This window comes from Pseudorasbora parva, chromosome 15 (assembly GCF_024679245.1).
Source record: "Pseudorasbora parva isolate DD20220531a chromosome 15, ASM2467924v1, whole genome shotgun sequence".
Lineage (NCBI taxonomy): Eukaryota > Metazoa > Chordata > Actinopteri > Cypriniformes > Gobionidae > Pseudorasbora > Pseudorasbora parva.
The window spans coordinates 8,945,159-8,961,561 of NC_090186.1; the positions used below are offsets into that span (position 1 = coordinate 8,945,159).

At 39.6% G+C, this 16,403-nt stretch overlaps 2 protein-coding genes and 1 long non-coding RNA gene across 6 annotated transcripts in view; 1 reads left to right on the top strand and 2 right to left on the bottom strand.

Moving 5' to 3' along the window:
• The window catches only part of LOC137041084 (uncharacterized), a 28,957-nt gene extending 22,274 nt beyond the window's left edge, over nucleotides 1-6,683 (bottom strand). Inside the window, exons 1-2 of the long non-coding RNA XR_010898021.1 lie at nucleotides 5,956-6,683; nucleotides 2,148-2,205 (exon numbers count right to left, since the gene is read on the bottom strand). This is a non-coding gene — a long non-coding RNA (uncharacterized lncRNA). The remainder of the gene's footprint in view (nucleotides 1-2,147; nucleotides 2,206-5,955) is intronic.
• ckbb (creatine kinase, brain b) lies at nucleotides 4,815-9,091 on the top strand. The gene is made up of 8 exons (XM_067417022.1): nucleotides 4,815-4,962; nucleotides 5,738-5,942; nucleotides 7,305-7,459; nucleotides 7,544-7,676; nucleotides 7,811-7,982; nucleotides 8,203-8,326; nucleotides 8,417-8,606; nucleotides 8,686-9,091. Exons 2-8 carry the CDS (start codon nucleotides 5,750-5,752, stop codon nucleotides 8,862-8,864), a joined length of 1,146 nt encoding a protein of 381 aa, XP_067273123.1. The 5' UTR covers nucleotides 4,815-4,962; nucleotides 5,738-5,749; the 3' UTR covers nucleotides 8,865-9,091.
• A 3,317-nt stretch (nucleotides 9,092-12,408) lies between these two features.
• ppp1r13bb (protein phosphatase 1, regulatory subunit 13Bb) overlaps nucleotides 12,409-16,403 on the bottom strand; it is a 54,136-nt gene continuing 50,141 nt past the window's right edge. For all 4 annotated transcript variants that reach the window (XM_067417013.1, XM_067417012.1, XM_067417011.1 and 1 more), the window contains 5 exons: nucleotides 16,149-16,286; nucleotides 15,905-16,038; nucleotides 15,632-15,798; nucleotides 13,791-13,990; nucleotides 12,409-13,593 (listed from right to left, as the gene is read on the bottom strand). In XM_067417013.1, the coding sequence (XP_067273114.1) occupies nucleotides 13,552-13,593; nucleotides 13,791-13,990; nucleotides 15,632-15,798; nucleotides 15,905-16,038; nucleotides 16,149-16,286 (681 nt within the window). In that variant the 3' untranslated portion in view covers nucleotides 12,409-13,551. The remainder of the gene's footprint in view (nucleotides 13,594-13,790; nucleotides 13,991-15,631; nucleotides 15,799-15,904; nucleotides 16,039-16,148; nucleotides 16,287-16,403) is intronic.

Genomic DNA, 16,403 nt, shown 5'->3' on the forward strand with positions numbered 1-16,403 from the left:
CATTCAACATTAAATATATTAAGGTTATATGTTCAAATAATGTTCTTTACATAATGTAAATCACAAAAATTACCTTTAGCTAGGTTTTCAAAGACGGAGTCACACATGTCGTCTTTGGCTCAATTTAACAACAAAACAGATTTTCTGATTTTCCAATTTGGAGTCTAATTTTGTTGCAACATTTAACCAGATTCTCATTTATAAAAATCTGTTGTCTTCTTAAAATAATGTATACTGCACACTGACATGGTTTTAAAGCTACAGTTAGCTGATTCTTTGATTTTCTTATGTCTCAAAATGCGTGTAAAGGAGGGATGTTTTTTTTTTTTTTTTCAAACCCTCCAAAATTCATATTTGGACCTCTGTATTTAGAAAGTCCTGGGTACGGCCCTGATCTTAAGGATGATCAAAATGGACAGCACCTGAGTTAAATATATGAGTGTCACAGCAAAGGGTCTGAATACTTAGGCCTTGTCCACATGGACATGGGTATTTTTATAACCAGAGTTTTTCCTCCTGCCTTTTAAAAAAAAGACCGCGCCATTCGCCAGTTTCTGTGTTTACTAGACAACAGAAGCACGCAAACGCAACTCGGCCGTCGTCATAATGGCCCCGCCCGCCGACTCTATACACGATGTGATTGGCCCGTCCAGATTTTGAGGAATCCAGCTCAGAAGAGTATTGAGAGCTGCTAGACGACACTCGCGGGCAGATTAAATTTGCTGCCGCTAGGGTGTGTCTAGATTTCTAGGCTATGTTTTTCTGTCAATATAGAGTGCTGTGTGTACATTAATGAGAAAAAAATACTTAAATGATTTTAGCAAATGGCTGTATTATATAAAAAAGAGTGAAAAATTTAAGGGGGTCTGAATACTTTCCATACCCACTGTAAGTGTCAGTCAACAGAAGGCAATGCCATCAGGGTTTTTTAAAAGGCAGGTGAGCTCCAATGTACCAGGCGAATGTACCAGGCGAAAGCCAAGCTGAGGAACCCTGTTGACCTTCAGCTCAATGTCACTGGGCTTTCTGGAGAAGCAGGCAAAACAGAAAAAAAACATGATCATTTGAAGGTGATATGTAATGGATAACGTGTTATGTAGACTTATCGAGGAGTTTATGAAAGAAGTCTCTTACGTTCACCAACATAAGGCTGCATTTGTTTGATGAAAAATGTAGTAAAAACAGTAATATCTTTTGTAATATTTTAAGTCTTTTATTTGTCATTGTTGATTAAAAAAATCTTGCAAACCCCAAACATTTGAATGTTAGTGCATATAAGCTAAGCAGAAATGTGTGGTTGATTTAAAAATCACCTTACAAAAGAGTTTTGCATATAAAATAGATTTGAATACATTTGAATAATTTTTGGCTTCCTCTCTGTGATCACTAAATAGTGCTGATTTGGCCACTTCGCAGTGCTTCAGAGAGGTGACTGAGGAGGAGGAGGGGAGAAAGAAAGGATTAAATGCTCTCAAGAGCGATGCAAATGAGACATTTGAAGAGAGGGAAGGGGTGATTTTGACGGCTCCCTGTCAGGAGGGCTTGACAGACAACATGGATGCAGGGGGAGACTTTGTAGGCTGTTAGCCTTCTGTGTAGGCTATACACAGATACTAAATTATAAGCGAAAGGACTTCTTTAGTCTACTTCTTTCAGTGACAATATGCATGACGTGCTGTTATAGCAGCTGCTTTGTCCTGCTTTAGTATACATGCAGTGTTGTTTTCATTCAGCACTATTCTGCTCAGCATTCTCAGTATTCTGCTCAGTACCTATAAAAACAAGAAAGCTAAGGCGTAATATTTTGCTGTAGACTCTCTATGACATCAGCACTCTCAGCGTTTGTCTCGCCCTGTCAAAGTGTGATTGCTGACCACTACTTTGCAGTCCCTGAACCCGGAGAGAAAAAAACAGCAGTCCACAGGGTTGAGAGGGAAAACACTGCCATCATGAATACTCATCAGTTGCAGCCTCGGGCTTCATTCTGACACCAGTTCTCTTTCTCAGATCGAACATTTTTATTTTGTAAAAGAGATAAAATATTTTAAACAGCATTTCAAAGTGAAAACTGCCTTCGCTTGTCAGCATACCAGTTGTTATGCTAATGCTAAAGCTAGTTCATGAAACATGTAAATGTGTAGGCCTACCTTCAGTGAGGCAGTCAGTCACAAAAAAGGGGTGTGGTCAGGATGAGCATCTGGGATACTAGAGAGAAACAGGAAGGTACACTCAAGCATGACACAAACGGCAGTATTCAACAATATGTGTTTTCTGACAAAGCAAGAGGTAGAGGCAGCGCAAACAGCACTGAACTATAGCAGAAGTCAAACACTGTGGAGATGGCATTATCTTCTCAGCATGGATGTCTCTCCATGAGCCCACAGTTAAGCTCCTGTGAGTTTACTGTACACTGGGAAACTATTGTTAAGCCAAACATAACTTAAACTCCCAAAGGCAACAACCTCACAGTTACAGGACAAGCATATAATTTCCTTCAAACCAGGTGGCCCAGGAAATCCTGAAGTTTCTCATTAGTAATATACATAATATACATAAAATTTTGGTCACATATTAACATAAAGTCCTTCCATAATATAACAGCTAAAGGGTAGATAACAAACCATTTAATAGTTTGGAGTCTATAAGATTTGTATTATGCTAATCAAGGCTTAAATATAGAACATCTCAAATATAGTAAAAACTAGTGTTGTTGTGGGTATCGACTTCGGTACCAGTGAAACTTTAAAAATGTGACGATACCAGCATTTCCCACTTGCATTTTTAACCAAAGTCCTTTCCATAGACTGTAAAAAATTTAAAAATTAACATAGTGTCAGTGAAGCCTCAAAGTCAGCCGTTGCCATCTTGGCAGCGCATTACCCCGTGTCACTCGCAGATAACACAAAATGGGCAAAGAGGCGGGACGTGGGCGGAGCTAAGGGGACTTGATGACTAACAGACAGCGGATAAATGGCTATCCATGTGTCAATCAAAGTGGCCACGCCCTTAATTATGCAGAACTTTAAGGCTTTACATAATGCAAAGGATTGAGTTATAAAAAAAAAAATTAGCCCCTTACAGTTTTCATGAATGGCAAAATTAATGGTATAGACCAAAACCAAGTTATATATAAACCATGTATAGACCAAAACCTGCTGTAAATTTGGGCATTTTAACATGGGGCTCAATGAGATTCTGCTCCCTTTCGGAGCCTGTGTGGCCAGTCGATGAATTGCAGTTTAAGTCACATCCATATTGGCATATTGATCAATGCTTTAAAAATATGTTGTAAATAGACATCTTCACCTAACGCTTATACAGATACACACGGGACTGGAGTGTTTGAAAGCAGGTGTCTATTAGCGGATTCATTTATCAGCGGACACATATCAGCTCCCGTGTGTATCTATGTAATGCTCGGTGATGAGAGCATCAAAGATGTCAATTACAACATGGTTTTGAAGCGTTGATCATTGTAGCCAATCACAGACATATATTGAGCTTTTGAACACAATGGCTAATAAGAGATGTAAAAAAAAACAAAATCCATTCAACAACGTTTAAAATGCTAGTGGGAAATGCTGGTTTTTGAAAATGTCAGTACATGTACTGACTTGGTACCTGTGAAAACACAGTAATATTGTAAAATATTATTACTATTTAAAAGAAAAAATATATATATTCTGAAATGTAAATTAATTCCAAAGCTCCAAAGTCTTCAGTGTCAAATGATCCTTCAGAAATCATGCTGATTTGTTGCTTAATAACATTTCTTATTATTATCATATCAATACTGAAAACAGTTGTGCTACTTATAATTTTTTGAAAACGTAATTTATTTGTTCAGGATTCTTTGAGGATCCTAGAAAGTTATTTTATAACATTATCATTGGCATTAAATAATCTTTGTTAAGTAAAAAAAAATATTTTTTCAAAGAACATTTGACTGGCCTAAAACTTGAACAGTACTGTATATTTGTTAAATACACATGTTGCCAAAAGTGAACAGGCTTGTTTGCACCATAAATGGCCTTTCATAATATTAATGAATAAAATCAAATGGACAAGTGAAGTAGCGGAGATACGACTGGCATATTTTTGGACTCCAGAGTCCAGAATCAATCTACATCTGTTAAGTTTCAGCATTTGAGGTCTTATTACTATTAACTGCCTGGGAACAAAATATCATAGTGAATTTAAAAATAAAATCACAGGGGAATGAACATTCAATTGTGTTACTGAAAGATTTCAGGGTTTAGTTACACTGAAATCTGAAGCATGGATTGATGACTCTGCTTAGAGACTAAAGCATTTATTTTTATACAGATAATGCCATAAATGTATCACGTAACGCAAAATTGAAGACTTTTTTTTTTTTTATTCAATTTGGGAGACTGGTTTAAAGGAAAGATAAAATAAGCACTTCTATAAACAATGCTTCACAAGGCAATATAGAGGATGACAAAATAAAACCAGTAACAAATGCTTAAACAAAATGTATTTCCCGTGAAAATGGAAGCACATCCTCACTACATCAAGGTGATGATGCATTAGCGTGACAAAGAGAGAGCCAAGCACACACAGACAGATATCTTTCTCTTTAAAAAAGCAAGGCATATTATTATTATCCAGACAGCACAAAACAAAGCATCCGAATTTTGATAAACGCGTGTGATTAAATTCCATATTGTTCGATTTTGTTGTCAATCATGACAAGGAGAACCGTCAAGGAAAAACATCATGTGATCAATGTAAGCAAATAGTGGATGTTGTGGAGGTGATGCGGCGCCCTGTCCAATAGAATGAATGGACTCAAATAGCGTCCAATCAGAGGAGCGCTTGGGCTCAATATAAAAACCCCACAAAGCCGATTATTTCTGGACACCATTATCAGTCTTTGTGTGGGTTCTGGTGGACTTTAGGAAGGATTAATTCCGCTTTCCCAAAGAAAATCAGTATAAGGTATGGTTTTTGTTTAAAATCATTAAAACAAGCCTTTGTTATTCTAATATTCAGAAGTTGTGATGTGATAACGCTGCCAAATCAATTTACAAAAACATACATTTGCGGGCTGTATTAAATAATTTAATTATGATCAGGAATGCATACATTTCCAGGCATAAAACGTGGATTAAGCTCTACTGGGTATTTGCAATGCGCCGCTTATATTTACATAAATGATTTAAACGTGTATAAAGCCCAGCAACGTCAATACAAAGATGTTTAAACGCTTTAAATCTGTTGGCCAAGACGACACGGATTAAATTTGTGCATGATCTGGTGCTTTTGTCCCAAACATCAGCAACGACCTTGCAGTCTGCCTCCTTTTTCTGCAAGGTCTTTGGAGACGTTGCGCATTACGCATTCGCTTGCTTCAGAGAATAATAAATGTTTCCCATACAAGACTTTCTTGATGCACAGAAGGCATTACATAACATTCAAAAACGGTATGCATTTTTATAATGAGGCGTCAATTATTGGACGCGCGCGCGCTCGACATTCCATCATATTTACTGCCCGCGTGACATGACACATCACCGAGCGCAACAGTCGTCATACCCCGACCGTTGGCTGCTGTAACGGTTTAAGCGAATATAAACATTTTTTTCTGTTTTAGAAAATGCGCTTAAATGCCGTTACGTCATTATTAATGCAGCTGAGAGACTGGCTTTGTCGCCGCGTTTGAATCCGATTTAAATTCGCCTTTAACGTCCTTGTTTCCAAATATTTGCACCAGGTAGACGCAACCATGCCTTTCGGTAACACTCACAATCAGCTGAAGATGAACTACTCCGCCGAGCAGGAGTATCCCGACCTCAGCAAGCACAACAACCACATGGCGAAGGTGCTGACGCCCGAGATGTACGCAAGCCTCCGGGACAAACAAACCCCCAGCGGATTTACCCTCGATGACGTCATTCAAACCGGAGTTGACAACCCAGGTAAATGACCTACCTTCAAAATGGCCAGGTTTTCTTATTTCAGCCGGCGTTCCGGTGCAAGGTGCTCAAATGTTAGTTTTTTTTATTTTTTTTAAATAAATATTTTATCGGGTTTTTGTCTGATTATATTACATTTAAGCTTGTCTACATGCTGTTTTACCCTCTGAATCTCAAGGAACAAGTACTTTTAGTCACTGGCAGAAGACGCCAAAGATGTTGATGACTCATCCTGCACTCCCGTTTTTGAGCAATTGTTCTCTAGTATGGGAATGTCCCTCCCCCAATACCTCCTGAAGCCAAATAGGAAGTCGTTTTAATTGCCAAGTTATCCTAATTGTTTTTTTTTTTGTTTTTTAATGCATGAATAAAGAACCAATGCAACCGTACAGAATCCATATAGTAAGTTACACTTAACTAGGGGAGTGAATTATAAAAATAAAAAAATTCTCATACTTGTACATCAAAGTAATTATAAAAGCAGCAGAATTGATTCTTATCCGAAGCCTTTTTGATGTGTTTTTGGAAGATGAAATGGCTAGCTCTATTGAACAAGTTAAATGGTTCATGGCTGTAAGATGGCAGATTTGATAGTAATAACGTTGATCATTTAACTTGGTGGATCTCTAAACACTTTGACATTTGTATCTCATCATCCTCATGTGTTCACGTTCGCTTATTAATTACACAAGACACTTTTTTTAATTTTAATTACACTTAGACTTTAATTACACTTAGACCATTTAGAACACACAACCTTTTCCACAAATAACTAACTTTTTAATAATTTTTTTTGTTATAGTCTGGTCATTTTTGGTACGAAAACAACCTTGTATGTTATTTCTGCATCTGAACGTTTGTGTAACTGGGACTCTGGGGAAGCCTCCTTGGGCTGGCTCATATTTAAGTGCTTTTATGAAGTGTACATTGGCCTTCATTGTGGTGGTGCACTGACTGTCCCATTTGACGCATTCTTGCCTGATATGTCCAAAATAAATAGTCTCTGAGCCTGTATTGTACAAACATTATTTGCATCCTTTGCATAGTGCTGCTTGCTCATACTTGCGGTATTCATCCTAGTGGCTAATGCATGTTATGCACTTCAGTAAAAGCTTTGTCATGCATTTGACTCTGTATACCAAACAGTAGAAACAACATTCTAAGGTTTTATTTGTAAAGTCCATCAAAGGGAGGATTGTCTTGAATCTCATGATCACTGCAAGGCCAAACATGAGGTGTGGCTATATTAAGCTGTCGCCCAATCTGTTTGCCGTCAGTGCTTTAAGAAACGTCCCCAAACCCTTTCGTTGCTACAAAAAGATATTGAAGTCCAGGATTTGGCTGACTGCTGATGTTGTGTTCCAGGGCATCCTTTCATCATGACAGTGGGCTGCGTCGCTGGAGACGAGGAGACCTACGAGGTGTTCAAAGATCTTCTGGATCCCATCATCGAGGACCGTCATGGTGGATATAAACCCACAGACAAACACAAGACTGACCTGAACCCAGACAACCTCCAGGTACTCTGCGTCTCTCCGTCTGGTGCATCTAATCAGGTTTAACGTTTCGAAATAGCCGGCTGTTAATAGTGGTGTTTTTAATAGGGTGGAGACGACCTTGACCCCAACTACGTCCTGAGCTCCAGAGTGCGAACAGGCAGGAGCATCCGCGGTTTCTGCCTCCCTCCTCACTGCAGCCGCGGGGAGAGACGCGGCATCGAGAGTCTGTCCGTTGAGGGTGAGCTCACCTAGGCGTCTGTTTGCGCCGGCCGTACTTGATTCATGATTGGTTGTTAAAGAGGAGTGGGCGGAGATGAGTGATTTCAAGCATCCACTCTGGAGCTCTGTGACATATCCTGTGGTTTTTCACAGCTTTGGGAGCCCTTGATGGCGATCTTAAAGGAAAGTACTATGCCCTCAAGGACATGACAGAGGAGGAGCAGCAGCAGCTGATTGATGACCACTTCCTGTTTGATAAGCCTGTGTCCCCACTGCTGCTGGCCTCTGGGATGGCCCGTGACTGGCCCGATGCCAGGGGGATCTGGTGAGTGAGCGGGCTTTTGGGTTCATTGCTCCTCGCGTTATTACATTTTGGAGTTTCTCAACATACTAAATAAATCCATGTAGGTGCTAGAATACATTTAAAAATTATTATTAAGTAAAATAATTAATTCCAAAAACATTTGGAGCTGTATTTATATATTGGGGAAGGGGTTCATAAATTTATGATTTTTAATATATAATTTTATTTTCTTAACATTAAGGCACAATGACAATAAGACATTCCTAGTCTGGGTGAATGAGGAAGACCATCTTCGTGTCATCTCCATGCAGAAAGGTGGCAACATGAAGGAAGTCTTCAACCGCTTCTGCACCGGCCTCACAAAGGTGAGTTTTCCTGTCTGTTCCCTTCACTTTTGTAACCTTACTTGGAACTCCTATGATTTAAAAACAAATCTTAATCCGTTTCTCCTACAGATTGAGGAATTGTTCAAAGAGAAGGGCCATGAGTTCATGTGGAACGAGCACTTGGGCTACGTCCTAACCTGCCCCTCCAACCTGGGCACAGGGTTGCGTGGAGGCGTTCACGTCAAACTTCCCAACGTCAGTAAGCATGAGAAATTCGGTGAGATCCTCAAGCGACTGAGGCTCCAAAAGCGTGGAACAGGTATATATGCTCACCTGAGCCATACAACGAATCCTGTGCAGGATGTCGTCTCCAATACTAACCCTGCTCCCTTCAACAGGTGGAGTCGACACCGCTGCAGTAGGCGGTGTCTTTGACATCTCCAACGCAGACCGTTTGGGCTTCTCTGAGGTTGAGCTGGTTCAGATGGTGGTGGATGGAGTTAAGCTGCTTGTAGAGATGGAGAAACGCCTGGAGGCAGGCCAGTCGATCGACGACCTTATGCCTGAGCAGAAGTGAACACTTCGTGACTCCTAACTTAACTCCTTCCCTGCCTCCACCAGTCCTCCCTTCCTCCAGTACCAATAATCTTTAACCACATCAAGGAACATACACTCCACCCAAACGGTAGTGGCACTAAAGTTAGACGAGTCTTCCATCAGTGTGAAGGATTTTGTATCGCAAACGTCCTGCAATGTTGAAGATGGAGTTTAACACCAGAAAATAAAGTCTCTTTGGCCCATGGAGTTTCTTGTGTGCATGTCTGTTTGCTGTAATTGGATGGAATCATCAGTTAATTTTCTGTGTTCGTTAACAAAATCAATGCTCCGAACATGTGGTTTTAGTCAAATTACGCTATTTTTAGTTTTTAAACTGAAGATGTCACTGCTATCTGAGATACAATGATCAATCCCTGTGCTTTGAGGTCATTTTATAAAGTACAAACAGTCACAAGATCATTACGGATTTGCATTAATCCAAGAACCACAATCTCAAGCGCACTTGTGGTTTGAAGAGTATACTGTAGTTCTTATTGCATTTTATTTAATTCAAAAGGGGGTTGCTTTTGAATGCTACTTTCAAACCGGCCGTGTACTGCCACCTAGTGGCCATAATAGGCTATACATCCAAAAGGACTTTTTTTTTTTTTTTTTTTTTTTTTTTAATCTCTTAATTGGTTTACTATTTTTGTTGTAACTATTTTGCGGAAACCATGAATGTAGCTTACAAACATTTCGGTAACCATAGTTTCCGCGTATACTAGGCTACAGGTGTTTCTATCAGTGTCGTCTAAGAACTCACTACTTTTTTTTTTTTTGGTCTTAGACTCTACAATGAAGGAAACCCCGTTTAGTTATATTAAGGGCAAAGGCTACATTTTAGGTAGCTAACACTTACAAGCCAACACACACGCTATAAAATAAAAATCGTTGTCAACTTCGACATCAGAGAAAAGTAGCAACCCGATGACTAAAGTCCGTCACCATCACGTCTATACGACAACTATCAGAACAAGACCTTTTTCGACATTTGATTGAAACTGCATTAAAGAATTGTAATGGTAATTGTTTAGACCCTTTGACTGATTTATTCGGCAGAATAGTCTATAATGCACACATTTGCTCAAATTCTACCAGACTAAAATATTCCAAAATCTATCAAACCTGGGGTCACTCATGTAAGTAATTTTCGCTCTAAATGTTTGAATCTGGAATTGTTTAAATACTTCTGGTTTTCAGTATTAAAACCTTAAAGCAGTACTACAGGTCCTTCTCAAAAAATAGCATATGTGATAAAAGTTCATTATTTTCCTTAATGTAATGATAAAAATTAAACTTTCATATATTTTAGATTCTTTGCACACCAACTGAAACATTTCAGGTCTTTTATTGTTTTAACTCGTGATTTTGGCATACAGCTCATGAAAATCCAAAATTCCTATCTCAAAAATTAGCATATTTCATCCGACCAATAAAAGAAAAGTGTTTTTAATACAAAAAAAAAGTCAACCTTCAGATAATTATGTTCAGTTATGCACTCAATACTTGGTCAGGAATCCTTTTGCAGAAATGACTGCTTCAATGCGGCGTGGCATGGAGGCGATCAGCCTGTGGCACTGCTGAGGTGTTATGGAGGCCCAGGATGCTTCGATAGCGGCCTTAAGCTCATCCAGAGTGTTGGGTCTTGCGTCTCTCAACTTTCTCTTCACAATATCCCACAGATTCTCTATGGGCTTCAGGTCAGGAGAGTTGGCAGGCCAATTGAGCACAGTAATACCATGGTCAGTAAACCATTTAACAGTGGTTTTGGCACTGTGAGCAGGTGCCAGGTCGTGCTGAAAAACAAAATCTTCATCTCCATAAAGCTTTTCAGCAGATGGAAGCATGAAGTGCTCCAAAATCTCCTGATAGCTAGCTGCATTGACCCTGCCCTTGATAAAACACAGTGGACCAACACCAGCAGCTGACATGGCACCCCAGACCATCACTGACTGTGGGTACTTGACACTGGACTTCAGGCATTTTGCCATTTCCTTCTCCCGTCTTCCTCCAGACTCTGGCACCTTGATTTCCGAATGACATGCAAAATGTGCTTTAATCTGAAAACATTCCAGTGCTGCTTCTCTGTAGCCCATTTCCTGCACACGCCTGTGCACGGTGGCTCTGGATGTTTCTACTTCAGACTCAGTCCACTGCTTCCGCAGGTCCCCCAAGGTCTGGAATCGGTCCTTCTCCACAATCTTCCTCAGGGTCCGGCCACCTCTTCTCGTTTTGCAGGGTTTTTTTCCACGCTTTTTCCTTCCCACAGACTTCCCACTGAGGTGCCTTGATACAGCACTCTGGGAACAGCCTATTCGTTCATAAATTTCTTTCTGTGTCTTACCCTCTCTCTTGAGGGTGTCAATGATGGCCTTCTGGACAGCAGTCAGGTCGGCAGTCTTACCCATGATTGCAGTTTTGAGTAATGAACCAGGCTGGGAGTTTTTAAAAGCCTCAGGAATCTTTTGCAGGTGTTTAGAGTTATTTAGTTGATTCAGATGATTAGGTTAATAGCTCGTTTAGGGAACCTTTTCATGATATGCTAATTTTTTTAGATGGGAATTTGGGGTTTTCATGAGCTGTATGCCAAAATCATCAGTATTAAAACAATAAAAGACCTGAAATATTTCAGTTGGTGTGCAATGAATCTAAAATAAATGAAAGTTTAATTTTTATCATTACATTATGGAAAATAATGAACTTTTATCACGTATGCTAATTTTTTGAGAAGGACCTGTATATGTAACTTTCTTGTGATGAGCAAATACATCGTAAATCCATTTCTCAAACCGTTTTGTTTTAGCCTGAATCATTATGGTACACATAAGTGTCCAGCTCTTTCACAATTTTTTTACGGTCTATGGTCCAACTATTTTAGTCCAATTCAGGTCACACCGCTGCGGAGTAGCACAGGTCCTGCGTGACTCGTCATAGGCATACACAGAGAGAAGTAGCTCCGGCTACAATGTTCTTCCGCAAGAAGCATGCAGTTTTGTTTATTAACCACTAGAGGGCCAAACGTTTGATAGGCTGGATCCTATATCGCCCCCTTTACCCTCAAGGCTATTGAAGGGACAGCCATTTGTAGTGGTGTCCGAGACATTAGTGGACGTTATGGAGTCGAAATCATTCAATCCCACATTGCACCGCTATAACGAGTGTACAGCATGTACAAACAATGGCTGTCCAAATTCACTCACTCGTCTACATTCACTCCAAGTGAACTAAGTGACGTAGGGAATTAGGGTTTAAGTTGTGATTTTGGATTCAGCCCTAGTGTTGTTTTAAGAAAAGTACATAGCACATGTTATTACTCCAAATACTGTGAAATATAAAGTGTGACCCGAGTGCTAGGCTGTATTTGATGTGCCCCAATTATAAAGCTATACTTTTTGCTTCTTAATATTTATTACATCAGTTGTGAAATTGCTTCTCACAACCAGGCATGACTGAAAGTTGGCCTTTTTTATGCCACAATTTAATCAAGCAAAAACACAGACTGATAATAATAACACAAGGTGACATGATTTCTTGCTACGACTCATTTCTTTTTATTTGTGCACATGTATAGAACACAAGGTGTGAGTCACTGTATTTCACAGAAGCCCACACGGGCAGTTTAGTCTAACAGCATTGAGTCAAGCATGTCTCCTCTCCCATCCTCACAGTATTTACAAGGTTAAACTCCACAATAAAGCTCTTCACTGCCTCAGCGGCAGAATATAAAAACCACATGACTAAAAATAGGAGTGGAGTGGAATGGGCTGGTATAATATAAAGCAACATTTAAAAAAAAAAAAGTGTTAAATAAATGTAAATGCGCAGAACGTTTTCAGCTGAATTGAAGAAAGCTGTCGCACCCCAGCCAAATCCTGAACATATAGTGTCAGTTCCTGTAGGCTAAATACTGATTGTATAATGATGGTCCATCTTAATCTCTCTGCGCACTTCACACACGCTTCAAAACACGCCAATGCTGTGAAAAACTGCACTTCACACTGATGCATGATGCACACTGCAGTGTAAAAAGAAAATCTCACTTACAGCATACATAAATCCCATACGCAACACATACACCCTCACTTATATGAATCATACACATGCTTATCAGTAGATGGGGTTTATCAGTCATAGATCAGAATAAACGTTCTATGCAAACTATGTATATTTTTGTTCTCTGCTCTCATATACTTCCAGTCTATACACTCGTTTTGTAGATGAGCTATAAAACATATATAACATATCAGTTCTCATTCATTTAGTTCAATAAGAAGTACACAGAATCCTCTCTCTGAAAAGAGCACTGCCAGTCCTGGCCCTTTCAGCAAAGCATCACGGGTAAGCAACTACAAATAGGAAAGCTCTTGTCAAAGTGATTAGTGCTTGATCCCCAAGGTGTGATGTATAGCTATATTTTACATGGATACAAGAAACCGTTAGAGGAGGGGGAGATAAAGAGGCCTGGAAGCAGAGCTGATGGGGGCAGACCGAGAAACCTGAGGCTGCTTGTTTGGCCTGGAGAGTGTGTTTGTGGGTAGTGTGGTTGATTGTGCCTCCGGGTTCAGGGCTTAGCAGCGTCACCCCTTCTGTAGTCCAAGTGGCACAGAGGTGAAAGATGGAGGCTCAACACCTCAAGACATCAGTCCAGTCAGTCACCCAGTTGAGGGTTACGCCAGAGACCTCTGACGTGGTTTTATTCTGGGGTACAGCTACAGGGAAATTAAGAAACGCATAACTATTAATGCCATTTCATAACATTCACTACCATTTAAAAGGAAGAAATACTTTTATACAGCAAGGATGCGTTCAATTGATCAAATCTATCTGTCAAGTACTTTAAAATGTGGCGTACCACAATCAACAAACACTAAAGTAAATCACAATTACAGCCCATGTGTGCACCTACCCCCAATAAGTTACGTGGCACATAGCCCTCTTTGTCGTTGAGTTTACTCCACCACCACTCTGTCTCGGTATCATCCTTCCTGCGTAGGACAGTAATGGCGTCACCCTCCTGAAAGGAAAGCTCATCTGCGCTCTGAGCCTCATACTCCCACAGAGCGTACACAACTCCTTTATTCATCACACCCAACTTCTCCTGCACGCCTGTAAAAACAGAGAGAAAGTTCTTAATATGGTATGTAAACGTCTCGAGCAGTACAATAACAAAAAAACCGACAAAAAAATAGGTTACACCTAAATATATTGGTGAGGATTGAGTAATATTATTGATTTCAAAATTTAGTCAGTGCATTGTTTTTGAAAGAAGACACTTATGCTCATCAAGGCTACATTTATTTAATAAAAAATACAGTAAAACTGTAATATTGTGATATATTGTATTGCCAGGACATTTGTAATATAACTCAGATTGTATTCATCTGAAAGAACAAAGCCATATAAACCTAGGATTGCTTGAGGGTGAGGAAATCATGGGCTATTTTATTATTTTTGGGGGAACAAGCCAATTATTATTTTTTAAATGTTTAATAAAAAAATAAAAATAAAAATAAAAAATTAATAAAAAAAATCTTATTGACCACAAACTTTTGAATGATAGTGTAAATTAATATGTTAATGTTCTGTGGTACAGCTTTGGAACTTTTAGAGAGAGAGTTCACATAAACAATCTTACATCAAATCATGCCTAACAACCCGACAACAGCCAACTTCAACATTTTTGTACAGCAATTGATTCACTTCATTCAAATTGCTCTAAACGCTGTACACTGAGGACATCTTCTGGTTAAAGGCTTGTAAATGCAACGTGAATACAGCAAAAATATGTTCAATGGCATGTTCTACAAAACAAATACATAATATCAGTAAATATTACAGAGAAATTATCTGTACATGCCGTCTTTTATTAATTTCTAGCACTTAAATTGCGTGTTTGCTCTATTTCTTTAAATGAAAAATCCTTTGGCTAATATTTTGTTATCTAATACAGTTACTTTCATTTAATGAGACTTATGGGGCATTCACACCAGACGCGAATGAAGCGAATAATTTGTGCTATTCGTGCGAAGTTGGACGCTTGAACATTTTGAATCCATTCACTTTATTTGCACATGAAATTCGCTTCATTCGCGTGACATTCACTACACAACAGACGCGAAATCACGTTATAGCAGGGGCTTCTGCCAGGCAGCGGCAGTTGTCAGAAGGACTATCCGAGATAAGGCTGCTCTCGCTGGGGGTAATGAGCGCTGAGCGCCACTGATCACCTGGATCTCACACCTCTCTTAATAAATAAACCACAGATTTGTGCTTTAAACAACTACATTCTCACCTGAAAAACTTTTAAAACTACATTTTGTGACACAATAACAGTAATATTTTTAAATTACTCTGGCCTCTGGGTTTCCCATCCATCACCACCACTTGACAGAAGTAAGCAATCTCCTGAATAGTTAACGCAGCGCAAATATCTGGCAAAAGTTTTCAACTTGTGTTGATTCGCTCCACAGAATGTCAATTTGCGTATTTGCATTGACTTAACATGTAAATCACTTGCGCTTATCACTTCATTTGTGTATGGTGTGAACGTACCATTAGAGACGTTTTGAAGATGAATTTGTATAATATGAGATGCACAAATGGATTACTTGGTTAATTTGAGAAAACTATTTTCTTAAATAACCTTCACGTTTCCATAAAATTAGAGTTATTAAATCAGATGGTGTGAGAGAAGGACAAATACATTAATACTTTGAGACTCCGAGAGGAGCAGAAAGATGCTCTTACCATAGAGAAACTGTGAGCACTGTATGTAACCCTCCTCCATCTCCTCACATTTGTCTGCTGCTGTCTCCACATCACTGATGGTGGTGGCAAAGATGGCAGCACCAGACTCCACCAGCAGCTTACACAGGTGCACGCTGTTACAGGAGGCGGCACAATGCAAGGGCGTCCTACACACACGGACACGCGTCAGGGACTCTTTCTACTCACCACCTGTTAGCTTTAATTGACTGATCAATCTCGTTCACACTGACAGATTCAACAATGTGTCCTCACCAGCCATCACTGTCTGCTGCATTCACATTAACACCAAAGTCCAGCAGGAACTTGACGATGTGATGGTGTCCAGCGCACACTGAGTTATGGAGGGGTGTAATGCCCTCATCATTAGGGGTGCTGGGATTGTCAACCTATGAAATGAGAAGAATTAAACAGGAATTGGTTAATAAAGATGGGCAAAATCCATCTGTGTCTGCAATATCAATTCACTGAAGCACATGGCATACATCAATATACAAACCTCATAGATTATCCTTTGTACGAGGTCAAACTCGCCCTCCAGTGAGGCATCCAGCAGCAGGGCGAGTGGGTTGAACTTCACTCTAAGGCCATGACCCGTCCGCTCAGAGTCGGGCTTCTTTAGGTTAGTGCGTTTGCCCTGTTGAGGCCATGGACCATTAGGCTTTGTTCACACAGCACATATAACCTCATTTTTAGGACTGACTGTACTATTGCAAGTGATATAATCTTATTGGCTTGTTCAAAATTAGTAAAA